We start from the raw sequence: 19190 nt of genomic DNA, 5'->3' as shown, positions 1-19190 counted from the left end.
CTGAACTGCTAGAATCGTTCTCCTCTCATGCTCACCACACACACATATATACAGTACGTATATGGGGCACACTTGTCGTAAAAATACTAACCTAATACAAAATGAAAACCAGAGTAAAGAGACATGGTTTTAAGAGCTGGACAGTATGTAATTTCATTTAATTAACATACAGACGTGGAGGGGGAGCCAGGCTGCAAACGGGAATGGCACCATAGAAGAAAGGATCTGTCAGAGGGAATAGCAGCACCAGAAATAGCAGGATTCCCATCAGATACGAGAAGAGCAGAGGTGGGCGTTGAGGGTGTTGCAGGGCAGAGGTGACGTCAGGCAACCCTGGCTGTTACAGAAGGAATGGCACAAAACTGGACCCACATGACCTTCAGAGACACAGATTACAGATTTAATGAGCCGTGAACTGGAGGTTAGTATGTCTGCAAGGAAATGTGCAGTTCACTCCACAGCTCACCAGTTCTCATGAATATGAAGGCAGTGAAGGCACCAAACAGAGTTGTGTACAAGATGTCAGGCTGGCTGCTGCCAGGCCTAGGTAGTGATCTCCCCTCCCTCTCATCTTCTTTCCTTTTAGGGCAGTCCAGCAGGGCAGGAGGAGCGACAGGTGTTCTCCATCTGCCACAATCAGCCAGCTCAGGAACAGGTGGATGCAACCAATCAAGCTTCATCCATTCTGCAATATAACCAGACGCCTCCCATCTCTCAGTGCCGGATCATGATACAGCTCGTAATGGTTCACAGCTTGATTTACCAGCCATTCTGTTTGTTGCACTACAAACCTGTTAACCTCCGTTGTCCTCCTTTGTTCCAGCTCCGGACCCACCTGTTTCCGCCGTCAACACTGGACCCTGGTTATCACCTCAGAAAAAGGAAACACTCACCTGTGCCGACTCCCTCCTCCTGGCGTCCTTCCCCACTCACCTGTCGCTGCTTCACGCCATCCAGCATCAGGCCAAAGCCCGCTGCTCCAAACCTGGCTGCCACCGCTGTGAACCACTTCTGAGCATTCCTAGTATAATTCGTGAGTTTGTAGACCAGTCATAGTTATAGCTCTCGTTAAGAGCACCGTATTTTGAGAAAACTTCTTTTGTAGTTACCTCTCGCTATTCTCGTAAAGATAGCCTCGTGTCTTGTTTTGTATTCCTGAGATTGGCCTTTCTCGCCTTGGTGTTCCCTACCGCGAGTTAGTGATTATTTAGTCTTGCTACAGTACCTCCCGGCTCCCTAGGTGCCGCTGTAAGATCCAGAAGCCTTTTGTTCCGTTTCCTGTTGAAGTCCTAGTTTCCGCTTGTAGTCCTAAAAACCTTTGTAAATAAATCAAGTGTTGCATTCACAAGTCCGTCTGTGTCATTTCCTGCACCTGAGCCACCTGAACTCCGTATCACAAGAACTGCATCCCTATAACAAAAAATAGAAACAAAGTCAGTATGATTAATATACTAACTCTATCCATCCATGTGGGAAAAAGGAAAGATGATGCAATGCCCATGCGAATGTACTAAAATTGAGAAACCAGTGCATCAGCCATAGAACATTATCAGGTTTTTGCATCTTACATAACTTGTTTTGGCTTACAATGTGGTTTGTACCTGAGGAAATGTAAGCTAACTCACCTGCCACCACAAGGATAACACTCGTGCTGTCCTTGCCGAGGCGCCGTTGTTCTATAACATGGTGGAAATGAGCTGAAACACAGTAAAGTAAACATGAACTGTGGTTAAAAACCATTCAAGCAATCTTAATGTAGCGCTTACTAATCATGTACGGCACACAACAGAAGTAGCACACTATCACTTTTTTCTGTCAGATGATTCAAAGCTGGATTGCCTCGAATAGTGCATAAAGTCACAGTACTTTTACTGCAATTCAGATGTTGTGCTTTTTTCCCAATCACTTTGTATGCCAAACTTTATCTTTAATAACTCTCAATCTCTCATCGGCATGGGAGAGATTCAAAATGTCTAAAGAGCTGCTCTGCGCTGCAACAGGCAGTGTGCTTTTGGATCATTACCATGCTGGAATATTCCTCCTCTGCCAAGCCTCTGAAGGCTGGAAGTCATCTTGTCAGCGTAGTACTTTAGTACATCCACAGACATTCATGTCTTGCCATCTATAAATGTCATCTGCCCAACAGCATTTTTCACTCATGAAGCTCCATCTCATCACAATGCCACCTGTGTACTCCACTGCCAGGACCTGTGCATTTCACGTGTGGGTAGTCCTAGATCATGTTCATGCAAATACTTGTAAGGATCCCATCTGAACTGTACAGAATATATCTTGGGTGTCGATCTGAACAGAAATTTCCATGCTCCCAATATTCATCAGGCAACACAGTTTAATCCTGAACTTTAGATGTCAAAAAGCAAGCAAGGATGAGTTTTTTTGTTGTTATTCTACATTATGAATTGTCCTTCGACGCAGTCTGAGCTGTTGCTCAGTGTCCAGTTTGGGAGTGATAATCCCTGTGCCTAGTCTGAAGCACTGATCTATCTGTGCATCACCAACCACGGTTCTGAGTAGTGGTACTATGGTTTATTCCATACCTCCTAACTAATCCTGAAACTTCATTTGAGACATTTTCTTGTTGTTCACCAACCTTCCTGTATGCTGTTTCATCTTTGTGAAGTTTCACAATCAGCTTTAGAAATTCTTCTTGCAATAGTTTTCCATTTAGAACCATGATGCAGACAAGCAGATAGACACACCCCGTAGGTCCAAATTGATCATTTTATAACCATATTCATGCTATTAGGCTAACTGAAAATCACAGGACATTCTCAAATTTGTTTCAAAGAGTCACAGATTTTTGTTACTAATACAGGTGTATTTACTTTTGTTGCACAGAGTTTTTTAATCTGGGGCCTGAACTGTCCATACATACTATCCAAAGGATCTGTTTTTATTGTTAAGAAGAGTAAATGCTCTGCTTGTCATGTTAGAAGTTACACAGACATTGAGAGATGATGCAGTTTTGCACAGGATTGTACTTACTTCTGTTGTATACTGTATTTTGCCATAAAGAACTAAAGTAAATAAAGCGAGCAGTTTAATTGTTTTTACATTCATCATCAGTCACAGTGTTTGCCATGAATTTATACCAAGAATTTATCTAAAATGTAAATCTGACTTGTTTTCAGTCTGAAAATCTTGTTGCCATACCAACACCAAAGAACAGCGGAGCCCACGCAGATGGCAGCTGTGGGTCCAGCGCAGGGGGCACCAGCATGGGCAGCATGGCTCCTCTGAACACCAGCTCCTCTGTCACTGGCGCCACCCCCACCCTGGTTCCTGAGCCACACTGCATCTCTCACGCACAGCCTCCAGGACTGAACATCTGGAAAATAAAGCCGAGACTTTACGATGACATATAATGCATGGGAGCACATATGTAAAACTCTCCAGCCTCCAACATAACATTTAAGAGAGACAAACGCACCGAGTGCAGACTGCAGTTCCCCGGTGAAGCCATCAGGGTCGTCCATAGCAGAATGAATGAAGGGACCAAGATAAAAAAACCTGCTGTGTAGAGTAAAATAGTTGTTTATGACTTCCAGGGGAAGTAAATGAAAACAAGATTAAAGACGAGGATCTGTAAACCACAAGGCATATTTTGAGTGTATGATTTAAACATGCCCATGGGACATAACTGCAAAATGCAGAACTTTAATGGGAGTTGTAAAGTCATATATGTTTTTGTAGGAATGGAAATTTAATCTCTGAAATGTCAAAACTGCCTTCATGCAGAATAAATAAAGTGTTCTAAGAGGGAAACGGCATCTACAGAGATGTGTTTGAAGCTACTAAAAATCTCCTTGGTTGTGGTTGCCCTTGTTCTGACCACTGTAAAGCAAATAACTTAATCTTGGGTGTTCATCTGTTTTTTTTAGTATCTAAGACTTTAGGGCAATGTTCCCTGTAATTTTTCATGAGTCTGAGCAAACACACAAACTCCCTGAGCGTCCCTTGGACCACTGTGAGCAACATCAGACGTGTGCACTGTGGTCACACCAGCATCACATCCATTCAAGTTACATGGTTCATTAAAAGAATCAAATTACAGCATTTACATTTCTGTTAAAACACTTTGTCAACAGGAGCCAGTTGAAGGCTGCAGTGATTTTAGTGACACTACAATGTATAAGAGTGAAGTTATTGAATATTTGTCTCTCTTTACTGTTGCAGCTGGTTTTGCAAATTGCAGACGGACCCTGTTCACTCCATAGACACCAATGTTATTCCTGTAGCTTGAAAGACAGCTACTTTTGATAAAACTGGGCTTGTAGCACATTGTCTGCCTTGCAACAATGGGAAAGAGGCACCGTTTATGTTTTGACAACCTATATCTAATGAGTTATTGATGCTGGAAGTCCGAATCTGTGAATATCTTTCCAACTTTACTGAACTTGGGGCCACTACCACCTAAGGAGTGATATATTTAATTTTGAAAAAAGCATTTAGCCATACTTAAAGCTTTAAGTGCTTTATTAACACGGAACTAAAAATTTTGTATTGTTTTATTATCACAGGTTCTGTCTGAAAAGAGGTGGCATCATTTTAAACAGTGAAATCAAACTAATAAAATGTAATGACCAACCAGTGAGCAATACTGGATTCTGCAAAAACATAAACAACTTTTTAAAAAATCTAAATCTTATCTTAACACAGTTAATGTATTAACTTATTTTTGTGTGTATGCATGTATTTATTGATTTATTTAGTACTGTTAACATATCAGAGTTCTGAGTGAATTTTTCTTAAGATAGGCAAAGGCCATTTATTGATTACATATAGGCTGTTAAATGTTTATTAAAAACTAAAAAGCATTTTAAAAAAAACAACTTAGGCATTTATTGAGTCACTAAAATACTGTAGAGTACAGACCACATCAGCATGATTATAAGCATCCTCTGGTAAATTAACAACCAGATACTGATGTCTCTCACCATATGGACTTCAGGAGATGACTGGGGGATGATAAACTGTGACCTACTGGTTGGGTTCTCTCTGTTCTCATGTTTCTTACATGTTTGTCCCCTGACAGCCGGGTCCTAATGTTTTTTGAGCAACACACCATACTATGACGTTTTTACAATGATGGTTCTACTATGGAACCAGTTTGACATGTTCAGGTGTTCTTTGTGTGAAAACTCAGAGATTTCAGGTATCAGAAGGTGGTTTTCAACTTTCTTTGTTAACTTTCTGCTTCAACTTTAAACTAAATTTCCTTCACTAACCCAGCCCTCTGGACTTCCAGTAAGCTGTGTTCCTATTGGCTGTCCAGGTGGCTGCTTGGTGTTATCAGGAACACCTGAGCAGCTCAGTGTCTTCCTGCTTTATTTAGCTGCAGACAAACATTTCCTCTGCTTCTCTTCACCACTGAACCGGGTTTGGCTCCATTGCTTTAGTTTGTTCTTTAGGCGTTGGCTTGCAGCTTCCAGCAGTAAAATCGTCTTTAATGTGTTTCTTGGTGTGTTTTAGGGCTTTGTACTGGATAGTTGTCTTGGTAAATGTGGTTCTTTAGCCACAGTTAGCACATGGTGCTAATGTGTGCAGTGATTAGTGGATTTGGTGCAGCTGAGTTGTGTCTTTATCTTGGCTGTAGTGAGTCTTCAGAGGTTTTTGGTCAGACACATTCTGTATTCTTGTTTGAGAACCAACGTTGGTTGTCCAGAAGGTAAGAGTTCCTGTCCTGATTCTCTGTTCTCAGAGGTTCTCTGGTAGGCTGCAGGAGACTTTAGCGTTTGGGTTGTGCTAGTTTGGTTTTTGTATGGTTTCATTTGGACGACTATCTTGAGGCCCCTCCATGTGGTTTAGTGAGGTTTTCTGGAACAGTTCTACAAAGCAACCTGCAGCAGAAGAGACTTTGAGAGTTTTTAGGAAGTTCTGGAGACCAGACTTTAGAGCAGCAGAAACATTTGTCAGCAGTTTGAGCAGGAGAAGGTGAGCTTCAGAGTAGAAATGAGACAGGAAACCTTCTTGACCCGTGTGGTGAGGTCCTGTACCAAGAGTTTGAGCAGGTTGTGAAGAGTCTGTAGTTCTTTGGTCTGAAAGCACAAGAAGAGTCGACTCATTAAAGGAGAAAACAGGAGATATTGTTGGTTCTTCTGTCGCTCTGCAGTTTCCAGTTTCCTTAGACTGAATATCAAGTTTATATTTTAAATGATTTCCCATGTGAGCCCAAGAAGACTTCAATAAACTCCCTCCATCCCCTGGACACAACATATTTTATTACCATGTTAAATCTTTTTTTTAATTGTTTTTGAGTTTTAATCATAGTTTTAGCATAGTTTTTTCTCTTTGCTTGTTTAGTTTTGTCATCTGTGTGAAAGGTGCTAAACAAATAAAGTTGAATTGATAAACTGAATAATTGACTAACTCATGATTGTGACAACAGAAGTATTTTCATTGTGATTTAAGGGTTTGTTTCATTTTTAAGGTTGGGGTTAAAATCTTGACAGAAAAAAAGATTAAAGAAATAAACTACATTAAAAAAGCAATTAAATCAAAGGAAAAAAACATTTAATATAATAAAACTTTTAAAAAGAAAATTAAACATTAAATACAATTAAATTATATTAGACAAAATATTTAATTAGATAATTAAACAGAAGATACAAAGCATGTAATTATGAAATTAAACAAAATTTTTAAACAAAAATATTAAACATTAAAGATGAAATATTTTAGATAATTAAACATTTAAAAAATACAATTAAACAAGAATATTACACATTTAGAAAAATACAAAACATTTAATTAGATTATTAAACCTTTAAAAGTCAAAACATTTAATTAAAAAATTAAATGTTTAATTAGAAAATTAAATCTTAAAGACAATAAAACTTTAAATAGGAATTAAACAGAAAATACAATGAAGCATTTAAAAAGAAAATTAAACATTAAAAGGTGGTAAAACATTTAAAAAGAAAAACCTTAAAGATTTAATCAAAAAATTAAACATTGGGAAAGAAAAGGAAATTTTTCAAACAAGCCGATAAAACATTTGAAAAAACAACAATTAAACATTAAAAAGACAAAACATTTCGAAATCAAATCAGACATTAGAAAAGAATAAAAGGTGAGAAAAGAGCAAAACTAAACATTTAAGAAGAATCAAACTAAAGACAAAACATTTGAAAAGACACCAGTTAAACTTTAGAAGATCAAATTAAACAGAAGAGACAATAAAACGATCAAAAGAGCAAAAACAGATAAAGGTCTTAAAGCGTTTTCTAGTCTGAAATGAAAACATCAAGTTGTTTCTTCAAACATTTCCTCTTTCTATGTTCTTGGTTTGATTGTGGACAGATTTACTAAGAACTCATTTCAGAAAACTGCTTTCCAGATAAAGTCTACTAGTAGTTGAAGGCATTGATCAAACTAATGTTACCTTCTGATCTCCACAAACTTTACTGTTCAGTGAAGAGAATCAAAGTTTGTTGAGGATTTCTAAAAAACCCACAGGTGAAGGTCTGAGAAGAACTCAGATGGATGGTCTAAATGTGAAATCAAGACTCATGGTCACAAGTTTTAAGGCTTCTGTTAACCAGAAAGTTCAAACTAACAGAGAAGTACTGAGAAACTTTTAAAACTTCAGTCCTCAGACTGTCTGAAGGTTCAAACTAACAGAGAACTACTCAGGAACTTTTAAGATTTCAGTCCTTGGACTGTCTGAAGGTTCAAACTAACAGAGAACTACTCAGGAACTTAGAGGATTTCAGTCCTTGGACTGTCTGAAGGTTCAAACTAACAGAGAACTACTGTGGGACTTAGAAAATTTCAGCCCTCAGACTGTGTGAAAGCTCAGGTCCTGAGGACTCGGGAGGTGTGGAGGCTTTGGAAAGTCTTGGAACTGAGGGTTCAACCCTCCAGCACAAAGGCTGAAGTCCAACCTCCTGAGAAAAACGGTCGAGTCGAGACTCGAGTTAAAAAAAAACTCGAAAACGACAAAAAATAGATGATAAATGCGCAAAAAAAAGAAGAATTAGTATCTGAGCGAATAGCTCAGGGGGATAAGAAGAGGACTACCAAGCGGAAGGTCGCAGGTTCAAGACCCACCACTGGCCTTTTTCTTTCTTTGTCTTTGTCAGGATTTTGAGAAAATTTAAGAAGTGTCTGGTCTTGAACCAGCGACCTGCAGCTCCATAGGCAAATCCTTAACTCACTGAGCTACAGATCAGATGAAAAGAAATAAATTCGTCGTCCCTTTGGCATCGTAGTTCCTGAAGTGACCACATGGGCGGAGCCAAGGCGGAGTCTGGGTGGAGTCAGGGCGGAGAGTAGGCGGGGAGGTGGGTGGCGGCCTCCCCCCTCTACTCCCCCACCTCCCCCCACCACCCACCACACCTTCCCCCGCCCGACGAGTTCTTCGAGTCTCCACGAGTTCTTCGAGTCTCCACAGGTTTTCCCGAGTTTCTGGAGTTTCCACCAGGTCGGAGGCAGAACAAGTTGTCATGAAGAGGTGTTGAAGTCGGCCAGGATGGACTGACTTTTTACAGCGACTAGAAGGAAGACGACTAGAAGAGCAGGTCTTTAACCACCATCCATAAAATCCATGGAGTCGCTCCAGAGAAATGAAGGGAGGTCAACTTTTATCAACCTCCATCCAGATGTTCAACTTCATATCTTTACTTTGACATTTTTAGCACCACAAACCTTTAGTATCACACTTTATTATCATTTATTAGGACTTTAATGGAATCCACCAGCAGATTTACTTTTTGTTGACAAACTTTATTCTTGTCATCGTGGGACTGCAGTATTTAAAACTCTTCCTTCTATTTGACCTCATGTTTATTAGTTTTAGTGGAGAAAGTTATTTTAATTGTCGATTAGTCTCTTAAAAACCAAATAATAAATTGGGTTAGTCAAGAGCTTTAAATTTCTTACTTTGTCATATTTTAAGTATGACAAAAAAATATAAAAATAAAGTGTCTTGAGACAATTTGACCTGTAATTGGCGTTATATAAATAAAATTGAATTAAAATTGTATGTATCTTGTAATGTTGGAGTAATTCAGCCATATATGTTGGAAAACACATTTTCTTTGTCCATTAATCTGTTGATTGTTTTCTCCAGTAATTCATTTCTTGTTTTGGTTTATAAAATGTCAAACCCAAATATATTCAGTTTACTGTCATAAAAACCAAAAAGATTTACATTCATGATGCAGGAATCAGGCAGTTTTTCACTTTTTATCTTAGTTTAGTCAGAAAGATAGTTGATAATGTGTGAATTGTTGCAGCTTGTGAGCCGTAAAAGGTTTTAATCTTTGGGGCCGAGTGTCAGAAAACATTCAGAAACCAACATCAACAAAGATTTGAACATCATTAAAGGGAAATCCAACTTTTGCATGACAATGTCTAATTAAAGGACATTTATTTCCAACGTAAATGTGTGATATTCATCCTCTGGAGCTTTCTCTTCACATCGTCTTCCACCTGGACTGGTTTGGTCGGGAGCATGTGCAACAAACATTTGAAAAACTGCACTTTAACATCAATGAATGACACTGAAGTTTAATCTCTACATAAATGAGACTGAGTCTGGATGTGCTGCTCTGTCATTAACTCCTAAGTTTAGGGAAAGTTCAAACAAAAGAGGACAGTTCAGATAAGACTTGAGAATGAGCTTATTTTGAACAAACATCTCAGACTTTCTGAGCTTCAGCACCTCTAGCAAGATATTTTAACAACAAGCAACTCAAGAGATCCAGAAGTTGGAGAGAGTTAGCTTTAGCTGAGCCAAAGAACATGTGGGACGCTAACCTAGCAAACATTTCAGACTTTTCTCTGTGAATTCTGAGAAATAATTTCCTATTTAATGACAGAGCTACACATCTTAACTCAGTCTCATTAAAACAGACTCTAATTCAGTGTCATCCATCCATATTAAAGTGCAGTTACCCAAAATGTTTGTTGCATGAGCTCCAACAAAACCTGTCCAGGTAGAAGGCCACTTTGACAAACAGGAAGTGGAAGATTCCAAGCAGATTTATAGAAGGGGGAACCGGACTGTACTAAGTGTGGTCGAGTATAGAGGGGTGTTTTGTGGGTTTTTAAGGCTGATAATGATTATTAGTGAGACATTTGGAGTAGATATTCATTTGCAGTAAATGAAAGTATTTAAAATCTTGGAGTTAAACTTAGAAGAACACAAACTCTAACAGAAAACTTTGTTGATACGGTTTTGTTTTGTTTACAGATGTTAAGTTAAAGGAGTTTTATACGTGGTGTATAACCAATCAAATCACTCCAGAAGACAGAGCGACCACAGGTAGATAAAGGTTCAGAGCCAAAGTAGCGCCATTTTTAAATGTATTTATTACCATAAATCAGTAAAAAATAAAATACTGATAATCAGTAAATCAGTCAGCCCACAATTACTACAATTCTACAATGTATATCTCTTTCCTTTGACTTGTTATTTGTACAATATACGATGTATATTATGGCGTTTTTTCATACCAAAGGCTATACTATGATGTTTTCTAAGAGACATACCATGCTACTCTGGTTGTTCTGGCTCTGGGTCGCTGCACTCCTCCTCTGTTGTTTTCTGGATTGTACTCAGCTGCATGCCTTCGTCCACCCGGCCTCCGTTGACTCGTCCCGCCTGCCGTCTCTGGAACTGAAGCTGGATTGGAACAGACCAAAGTACAGTCCAATCACGATGCCAGCTGCCTCTCAAAAGGCTCCTTCATCTGGCAGGTGGCAGCACTTCTTCTGAGGGGAAGCTGAGCTGGCCCGGCAGAACTTTGGAGATGTGTTCCAGTGGTTGGTGGATGTGTGGGGAGATAGAGAGGGACCTTTGAATTGTTCAGAAAGGAAAACAGGGAACCCATTGGTAGTTTTAGTTTACGGTGCTACTGCGGTGTGTTTTTGGGTTTTAAGAGGTGAACAGGAAGAGTTTTTTTTCCGATTGATTATCTTTTACTTTGTTCCTGGTTGGAATGCCCATCAATGTCAACGTGAAGTTCACTTTTCGTTCTGTTGATTTATTTTTATTTTACTAACACCCATTTGTTTTTAACCCCCTCATGTGTTGTGTTGTTGTAAACTTACTCTTTCAAATAAATTCTCGTCTAACCCTCTGGAAACCAGCGTTTGGACTGTTTTTGTGTTGCTCCTCACCTACTTCAGACAGCTGTGGACTAAAGGCTATACTGTGACGCTTTTAGAGCGACATGCTATACTATGATGTTTGTTGGGCGACACGCTATACTATAGGCTTTTTTAATTGACATATTACTGTGATGTTTTTTTTGTTTTTTTTGTTTTTTTTTTAGCAACATATAAGAATTCGAACAGTTTTAAAAGTTACTATACTTTTACTTGTGCAATGAAATTATTATTCTATGGCATTTTTTAGATGACATATTATACTCTGATGTTTTCTTGAATTACATACTTTTTTGACAATACACTGCACTATGACATTTTTTGAACCACATATCATACATGACAATTTTAGGCAACATCCTATCATTTTGCGCTTTTGAACCACATAATAATCTATGTTTTGTTTTTTTTTCTTGCCGACATGCTGTACTATGAACTACAGGCCATACTATGTTATTCTTGAGTAAAGCATACTATACTTTGACATTTTCTGAACTACATCCTATACTATGGCGTTATACACAGAGTGCTTTGGTTACATGTTGATTTATAATCTAGATTTTTTTCTGTTTTGTTTTTTGACGGGATTACCACAGACCTGACTGTGAACACTGTTGACACCCACCTCAGGGAGACGCTGCCTAAGATCTCAAGGCTGCTTGGTCGTGGTCTTTCTGGCACGTACTCTTCCAAGATGAGCCGGGAAGTTTAACACTGATGGAATGACACCAGGTCTAAGCCGACAAACTTCCAATTCCTCCTCAACCCATAGTCTCTGGGAAACCTACATGGAGTAAGAAAAGTAGACAGAGAAGTAATTAAGTCTGTACACAACATATTAAAAAGAAATCATGCTAATAAATTAAGTACAAAGAACCGAATTCGCCAATATACTGGAGACCAGAGCTATTTAATTTGATAAGTATAACCTTGTTTAGTAACATTTCAATTATTTGAGAGCAGTCCTAAAGAACTGCCTGTAATCCCAATCATAAAATGGGTTTGGAGGAAAGAACATAGATGGTAATCTGGATATACATGAAATAGGCTTTATAACTACTATTGGTAGTATTGGTGGTAGTAATAGCAATGCGACTACTACTAGTAGTAGTGGTAGTACTCACTACTGCTACTGATACTGGCACTGCTACTACAACTTGTAATACTATTACAAATGCTGATACTACTTCTACGACTCTAACAGCTGTTTATACTACTACTGCTGCTTGTACTTTTAGTATTACTACTACTGCTTGTACAACTATACTACAGCTACTATTAATCGTCTGGTATTTGGTTGTCAAGCTGCTAGCTCGCCTTAACGTTTTGCTAGTGGCTAACTAGTTAGCTTTCATAGACTGGAAGCTCTCAACAAGATTTCATAATGAAAAAAGAGCCGAAAACTATTCTTACCTATGAAAAGTCATTCCAAGTTTCCTTGTCTCAATCGTACGATGTAGTGTGTAATTGTATGTAGCACAGTGAGCCGACATACTTCTTGTTTACGTTTTCACGCCGTCTACATCAACGGAATGCACTGAAACTTTGCCTCCACTAGCTTAGCCTCGCCATAGCACGCAGCTCAAAGGGGCGTGTCCTATCTACTCATTCATATCTATGAGAACAACGGTGGCTGCACATAAGGACGCCTGACGTTGATTAGCTGCGTAAATACCATTATATACAGTCTATGGTAAATACGTATGTGAATCGCATCATTGGCTGCAGCAGCCAGTCACCGGTCACTCACTGACTCACACTGAAAAATAGCACAGAATGAATTGTTACGTGTTTATTTTATTTACAATTTAGGTTGGATTTTTTTTGTGTGTGCAGCGCAGATTTTCTGTGCGCGGAGACCGTGTCAGCAGTGCGCAATTGCGCACGCGCGCAGCTTAGAGGGAACAGTGCTTTCCAGTCATGTAAATTACAGCAAATCATCGTGTAGGAGAAGCCTCAGACAGTGAATATTCAACATTTTTGCTTGATGAATCACAAAAATTAGTAAATAATTATCAAAATCCACACCGATCAATCCTTATCTTTGACTGTTTTATGACTGGTTAATTATTAAATGGGCTGGAGGTTCAGGATGCAGAATAACAACAGATACAGTTCAAATGCACAGAATGATTCAGTACAGGGATTAATGTTAAAAGCTCAGTGGCAATGCAAGGCTGACACAAAGAGGTGTGCTTAGGTGAATATTTTCTTTTAGTATTAAAACATTTTAAATGGAAGCCTGAACCAGAGAGGTGATGAAAACATCTCTAGTTAAAGTTTGTCTCCTGTCCAGTTTGTCAGTCTGTCCTCATTTATTGATTTTCTTTTTATCAAATGTATCCAAAGCTCCTGGGTGAACTCTGTCTTCACTCTGAGGTCATTATTGCCTCATAAATTCACATGAAAAGCAGCTGTGGTGGACATGTTGACAAAAAGAATATAAAGAAGTGGCAGGTGTAAAAAACACACTTTGTCAAAATCCACAACATTTTCTGGGAAACAGACAAATTTTATGTTAGAATCCATTTTTTGTTTCCCCTTTCTTTTCTGTGAACAGCGCTCGTCTTTACAAACCCTTATTGAACCTTAAACTTCTGTCCTCAGACTGTGATCTAGTTAAATCGACTCTGAAGTGAAAAAGTGAATCAACCAGTGAAGTTTTGTCCAGTGAGTCATTAAAACGATTAATAGATTGTTGAAACACTTAATCATTAATCATTGTTTTATTTTTGATGAAACATTTCAGCTGTAATATAAATAATAAAACAGTGTCATTTGTCCTTTTATTGGCCTTTCAAGATGTAAGCACACTGAGTTGAGTTTTGGTTGAAAGTTAAATTTGGATCAGATTAATGCAGTTAAAATGATAAATGTTGTCATGTTTGAGGTTGTGATTTAAATGTAAATGGATTTTAAACTGCACATGGAGGCCTGAATAAGAATATGTTTAGCTCAGGTTAGTCCTCTGAGGACATTAATCTTCATTAATTCATGTCTCAACCTCTTGTATTTTCTTTGACATCCGTCCTCTCTGACTTCATGCTCCTCTCTTCCACCCAGGAGGAGGCAGTGGGATTGGACGGGCGGTCTGCCAGCGTTTTGCCTCTGAAGGCGCCTCCGTGGTGGTCGCTGACGTCAGTGAGGAGTCGGCCAATGAGACGCTGGGGAGCCTGTCAGGTGACCTGAGAGGTCAGGTTCACATGGCGGCTGTGGTGGACGTGTCCTCGAAGGAGAGCATAAAGAAGCTGGTAACAAGTATACAGGTGTGAAACACAGGAGAGAGTCCTGCTTTAAGTGCTGCATGTTTCCTGTTTGCTTTAACTCTCATCTCTCCCTCCAGACTCACTGAAAAAAAATTGGAGTGACATTTACTCAAAAAAAAGTTAGGACACTTTTTCCACACAGAAAATGCTTGTAATCTTTACTTGGGCTATTTCTAAGTAACGTTTACTTAGTACAACCAGCTATCTTTAATGAAAAATAGGCAAGTAAATTATATGGGCAATACTCACGTTTACATTGTAACTTTCACTCAGATTACCATTGCATGTACTTACCAAACTTAAGTAAATTTTGCTGCTGTTTCTTTGTGTCTTGTACTCATTTTTTCTTTGTTATAATCTATGTATTTATTAATTTATATTTATTATGAATGCATTACTAAATATTAATCATAATATTGAATAAATAAAATATTTTTACTATTGTATTAAATAATTCAATATTTCCGCCCCCCAAAAAATTGCAGCTTAAGGGATTCTTGAAAGACACTTTTCACATCTTAAACAGTAGATATATTTAGAATATATATGTGTATATATATATATATATATATATATATATATATATATATATATATATATATATATATATATATATATATATATATAGAACATTATAACCACAAACACATGGCTATACAACCTCCTACTAACAAATTTTTCAAACTACTTATGGGACAAAAACTTTCATGAAACTTGAAATCACAGACACAAAATGTTATCAAACTGTTTGTGCTAGACAAAAACTCAAACACTGGAACACTCACATAAGCTTCTTGCGGAGAGACTGGACCTTTGGTGACATTTTAAGGATGTCAAGCTCAAGAAACAGCTTCTGAAAAACTTCAAACGTATATTCCAGTTTCAATGGGTACCTTAAGTTGACAGCATAAATGACACCCATGAGCAAGAGGCAATCATTTGTCACACTTCCGCAGTCCTCCAGAACTTCTGTCCCCTCAATGATGACCGAGACATACACAGGATCTTGGTTTTCCTCTGCCACATTCGGATGGATGATGGCAATCTTCATCAGCTGATCGCTACAGTCCTCTTTCACTGCTTTTTGGCTGACGTCCTGTGAAATCAAATAAGCCACAATTAAAAATAACTTAGAAGAGATTACAATTTAAACACCTCAAAATGAAATCAAACAGCAACAAATGAAGAAATGATGTGACAAGTTAAACCTAATCTGATCTTACCTTGTGTCAGCAGTCAGAAGTTCCTATATTCTGCAATTTAAAAAAAAAAAGGTAATTGTAAGGATGAGTTTTAAGTCATAATATCTTTTGGGTTTGGACCCATCCATCAATAAATATATTCTTTAGGTTTTCATCATACCACTTCAGTTGTGGACAAATTTTATATTCCCCATGAACATCAATAACCTGTATTCGTCTCTTCATGTGTCAGAACACACAGAGTCTGACACTCAGACAGATATAACCTTGCCATATGCACAAATAGATATAGTTTCATGACCATTTACAGTGCACTAACTCTAACCACGTTAGAGTTAGAACTGTCAAGATTCATATTTAAGGTGATGACATGATGCTCTCAGAAGACAGGGGACACAGAACGAGACAGCAGACATATTTTCACAACCCATCACACAGACAGACATGCACCTTGACACAGAGTTAATCCAGCATGCATCCATTGTACAATGTAGCTTTCTAATAAATACCATAATACCCAGTCTGATATTCAGGATTCATAGTTCATTAAACATCTCACAATTGTCAATATCACATGGTGTTAATTGATAACAGTTATCAAAATGCCTTCCACGTAATTTGTAATAACTAAAGGATGCACATTGATATTTCATTTTTTTTAAATTTACATATCATATATTACAAATTATGTGTAAATGTTTTTTTTATATTACCTGTAGGGCCAGTTGTCTTGTTTTTTAGTCCAAAGTCGTTGCTATTTGTGCATACAAAGGCTGATTCTCCTCACGCTCCTGAAGACTGTTGTGACTTCCTGTTCAAGTCTAAAAGGAACACAGAAATATAATAACAAGAAGAAGTGTCTCACTTTACATAGTGCTGTGTTGAAAATTCATCAAACAACAAAAAGTTACATTCCCTAACAAGTACATAACATAACTTGCTGGTTAGACAGGTGTAACTGCTGGTGTATGTGATGTGACATTATTGTTACACAACAGTTTACAAAGTTAAAGTTATTGAAAGTAGATCATAATAATTATAACAAGAATAAGCAAAAACAGATCTCCAAATTTATAGAACAGACAGCAGAAATCAGAAAATATGCCTCATTAGGTTTCTGACTCAAACATGCATACATGTAAAAGTGGAGCCCAACTACAAAAATCATAATTATTCCCCAAATTTTTACCCGATATTCACACGGTTTGACAACGGCTGACTTATTTATGAAACAGGGCGCTCTCACACATTAAAATACATGCTTTCATGTTGAAATACAAATATTTGGTATGACATAAATGTATATTTTTACATTTTACTAAAAGAATTTGACTGTTAATTTCAATTTATATGTTTATATTTGTATTTCATTCATATAAATAGTTTTAGCTTGTGATGCCCAAACTATAAATGACCAGACTTTCACTGTCTTGACATTCAGTTGAAGTTAAAACTGAACCAAAACCTTTACTTGTTAACTCAGACTTTTTCTTTCTCGCTGAAGAAACAAAAACCTACAGGAGTTATTAGGTGCATACTAGTTTAATGGTAACAATTCAGACCTATGTTTATGTTAGTTTCAACCTTAGGCAGTTAGTAATTATTTAAACTTTATAGCTGAATTAAACTAAACAGATCAATAGTTTCCTTGAGTTATGTTCATGATTGAAGTATTGCCTTTTAATGTTAAATTTTAATAGGAAAAGAATGTTTTAAAAATATGCCTACAAGTTGTCTTAAATACCATGTTTTCTATAAAAACATCCTCAATTAATTATTAAACTTTTCCTTATACTCATATTTAAAACTGGACGTTTAACTTTCACCACAAAATAGAATGGAGTTGATAATTGATCTTTAAAGAAATAAAGAATATACAGTATTTTAAATTACTACCAAAACAATAAAAATTAAAATGCCTTTTTTTCTTAACAATCGATAAAAATAAGTTAGCGTGTGTATTTTATTGTTCCTTCAGTGTGACAATGGGGCTTGTATAAAAACCTAACAAAATAAATACTGAAAATTACACCAAAAAACAACTGAGTTGTACTGTTAACTGACGGTGCAGTGGAGAGACACACCCAATATGGCTGCTACGCTCCTTTACCGCCAGCACCTGCAGCGTCTATGTATCTATCATGTCTGGGCAATTTATTTTTTTTCTGTACACCGAGTATCATATAACAATGGCATTCACTTGTTCCAGCCAGCAACATGTTTACAACACCTCGCTCTGATAAAACATGGCCTAATGTAATGGGACATTTCTGGAAGAAAAGGACATACCGCGTGTCGGAAAGGTTAGTTAGCTAGCTAGCAGGAAAATACACTCTTTACTTGCCCCGCTGCCGCTGCTCTCACTGCCGAGAAACTGACTTTTTAGGTAGGTGAGCCAACAGGAACGTACAAAGTTTGTTTTGAAACTTACCTTCATTGTCCCGTATTCACCTTCTTCCATCTGCAAAGTCTGGTAATGATGTGGATGAACGTTCTGGAAAAACCGTTCAAATGTGGGGCGGGGCTCTGACGTCATGCTCCGAAAGCAGAGAAGGTTGCCAGATTCACTGATGTTACTCAATTACATTTTACTCGAAAATATCAACTAATAAAGGCAATGAGCTAGTAAAGTGAATATTACTTGGATTGAAGGATTCAATTTACATACAAAAATGAATACACATGATTACAAACAATTACCAAGTAATGCACTACGTGAAAAACTTCTATTTTAAAGTAAAAACACTGAATTGATATTTTTTAGTAGAATTTTTATAGATAATTGAAGTAATAATTACAAAGCCAAAAAATCATTTTTTTCAGTGGTCATTACTTCCAGCCTCCCTCGGTGTGCGTGAACGCAGCAGGCATCACTCAGGACGACTTCCTGCTCAGCATGGAGGAGGAACACTTTGACAGAGTCATCCAGGTCAACCTGAAGGTAGGCGGCTGTCTGCTCCGTCACTGATCAGAGGCTTCAACCTGTTTCTGAATGATGTTAACAGCAAAATAAAACCAAACTGGAGCTGATAGTAGTGTACATCTTCTAGTTGTCTCACCTCATAGTGTGACATCCCTTCAGTAACATGAACACGTGATGATGCTTGAACCAATAAGACGTCACGTTTAGAAACATGGCATTTATTTCTCGAATGGGTTGAAATCTTTATTTAATTTGAACAACTCATCATTTATTTTTCATGACAGGTTGCTCTGTGATATTGAGGAGATGAGGAGGAATATGTTCCTCAGGTTTAGAGAGAAATGGTCTGTTGATATCTTAGTGTCTTATAAAGAATTGATGTAGTCTGGAACCATATGTGAAGTATGATTTAAGCAGGAGACAGAGATTCCTGTGTGCACAGTTACACTCAGGAACTTTCCCAGTAGCTTTAGAGACTGGGAGGTTTAATGCTGCTCCAGAGAAGGACAGACTTTGTTTTCTGTGTGATTTAGGTGAAGTTGAAAATGTGGTTCATTTTTTCCCTCCAAACCACAATGATGCAGTTATTTCTGATAAACAACAATAAATGATTCACTTTGGAGCACAAAAAGAAGGTGGTGCATCATCAGCTTCAACCAGTTC

At 37.7% G+C, this 19190-nt stretch overlaps 1 protein-coding gene and 1 long non-coding RNA gene across 6 annotated transcripts in view; one reads left to right on the top strand and one right to left on the bottom strand.

The window, feature by feature from the left end:
• LOC111584594 ((3R)-3-hydroxyacyl-CoA dehydrogenase-like) overlaps window positions 1-14408 on the top strand; it is an 18740-nt gene extending 4332 nt beyond the window's left edge. For both annotated transcript variants that reach the window (XM_023293758.3, XM_023293759.3), the window contains exon 2: window positions 14200-14408. In XM_023293758.3, coding sequence (XP_023149526.2) covers window positions 14200-14408 — 209 coding nt within the window. The remainder of the gene's footprint in view (window positions 1-14199) is intronic.
• Window positions 1-18131, bottom strand: part of LOC111584574 (uncharacterized) — a 20449-nt gene extending 2318 nt beyond the window's left edge. The window contains exons 1-7 of one of the 4 annotated variants that reach the window (XR_008604032.1): window positions 18036-18131; window positions 16318-16425; window positions 15626-15655; window positions 15188-15498; window positions 12550-14484; window positions 11762-11920; window positions 10519-10823 (exon numbers count right to left, since the gene is read on the bottom strand). This is a non-coding gene — a long non-coding RNA (uncharacterized LOC111584574). The remainder of the gene's footprint in view (window positions 1-10518; window positions 10824-11761; window positions 11921-12549; window positions 14485-15187; window positions 15499-15625; window positions 15656-16317; window positions 16426-18035) is intronic. The other 3 variants (XR_008604033.1, XR_008604034.1, XR_008604035.1) reach the window with 3 other exon arrangements.
• Window positions 18132-19190: the final 1059 nt, after the last annotated feature.

Source organism: Amphiprion ocellaris, chromosome 15 (genome assembly GCF_022539595.1).
Source record: "Amphiprion ocellaris isolate individual 3 ecotype Okinawa chromosome 15, ASM2253959v1, whole genome shotgun sequence".
NCBI lineage: Eukaryota > Metazoa > Chordata > Actinopteri > Pomacentridae > Amphiprion > Amphiprion ocellaris.
The sequence above is the reverse complement of the archived record's forward strand: the minus strand, read 5'-3'. Positions and strand labels throughout refer to the sequence as shown.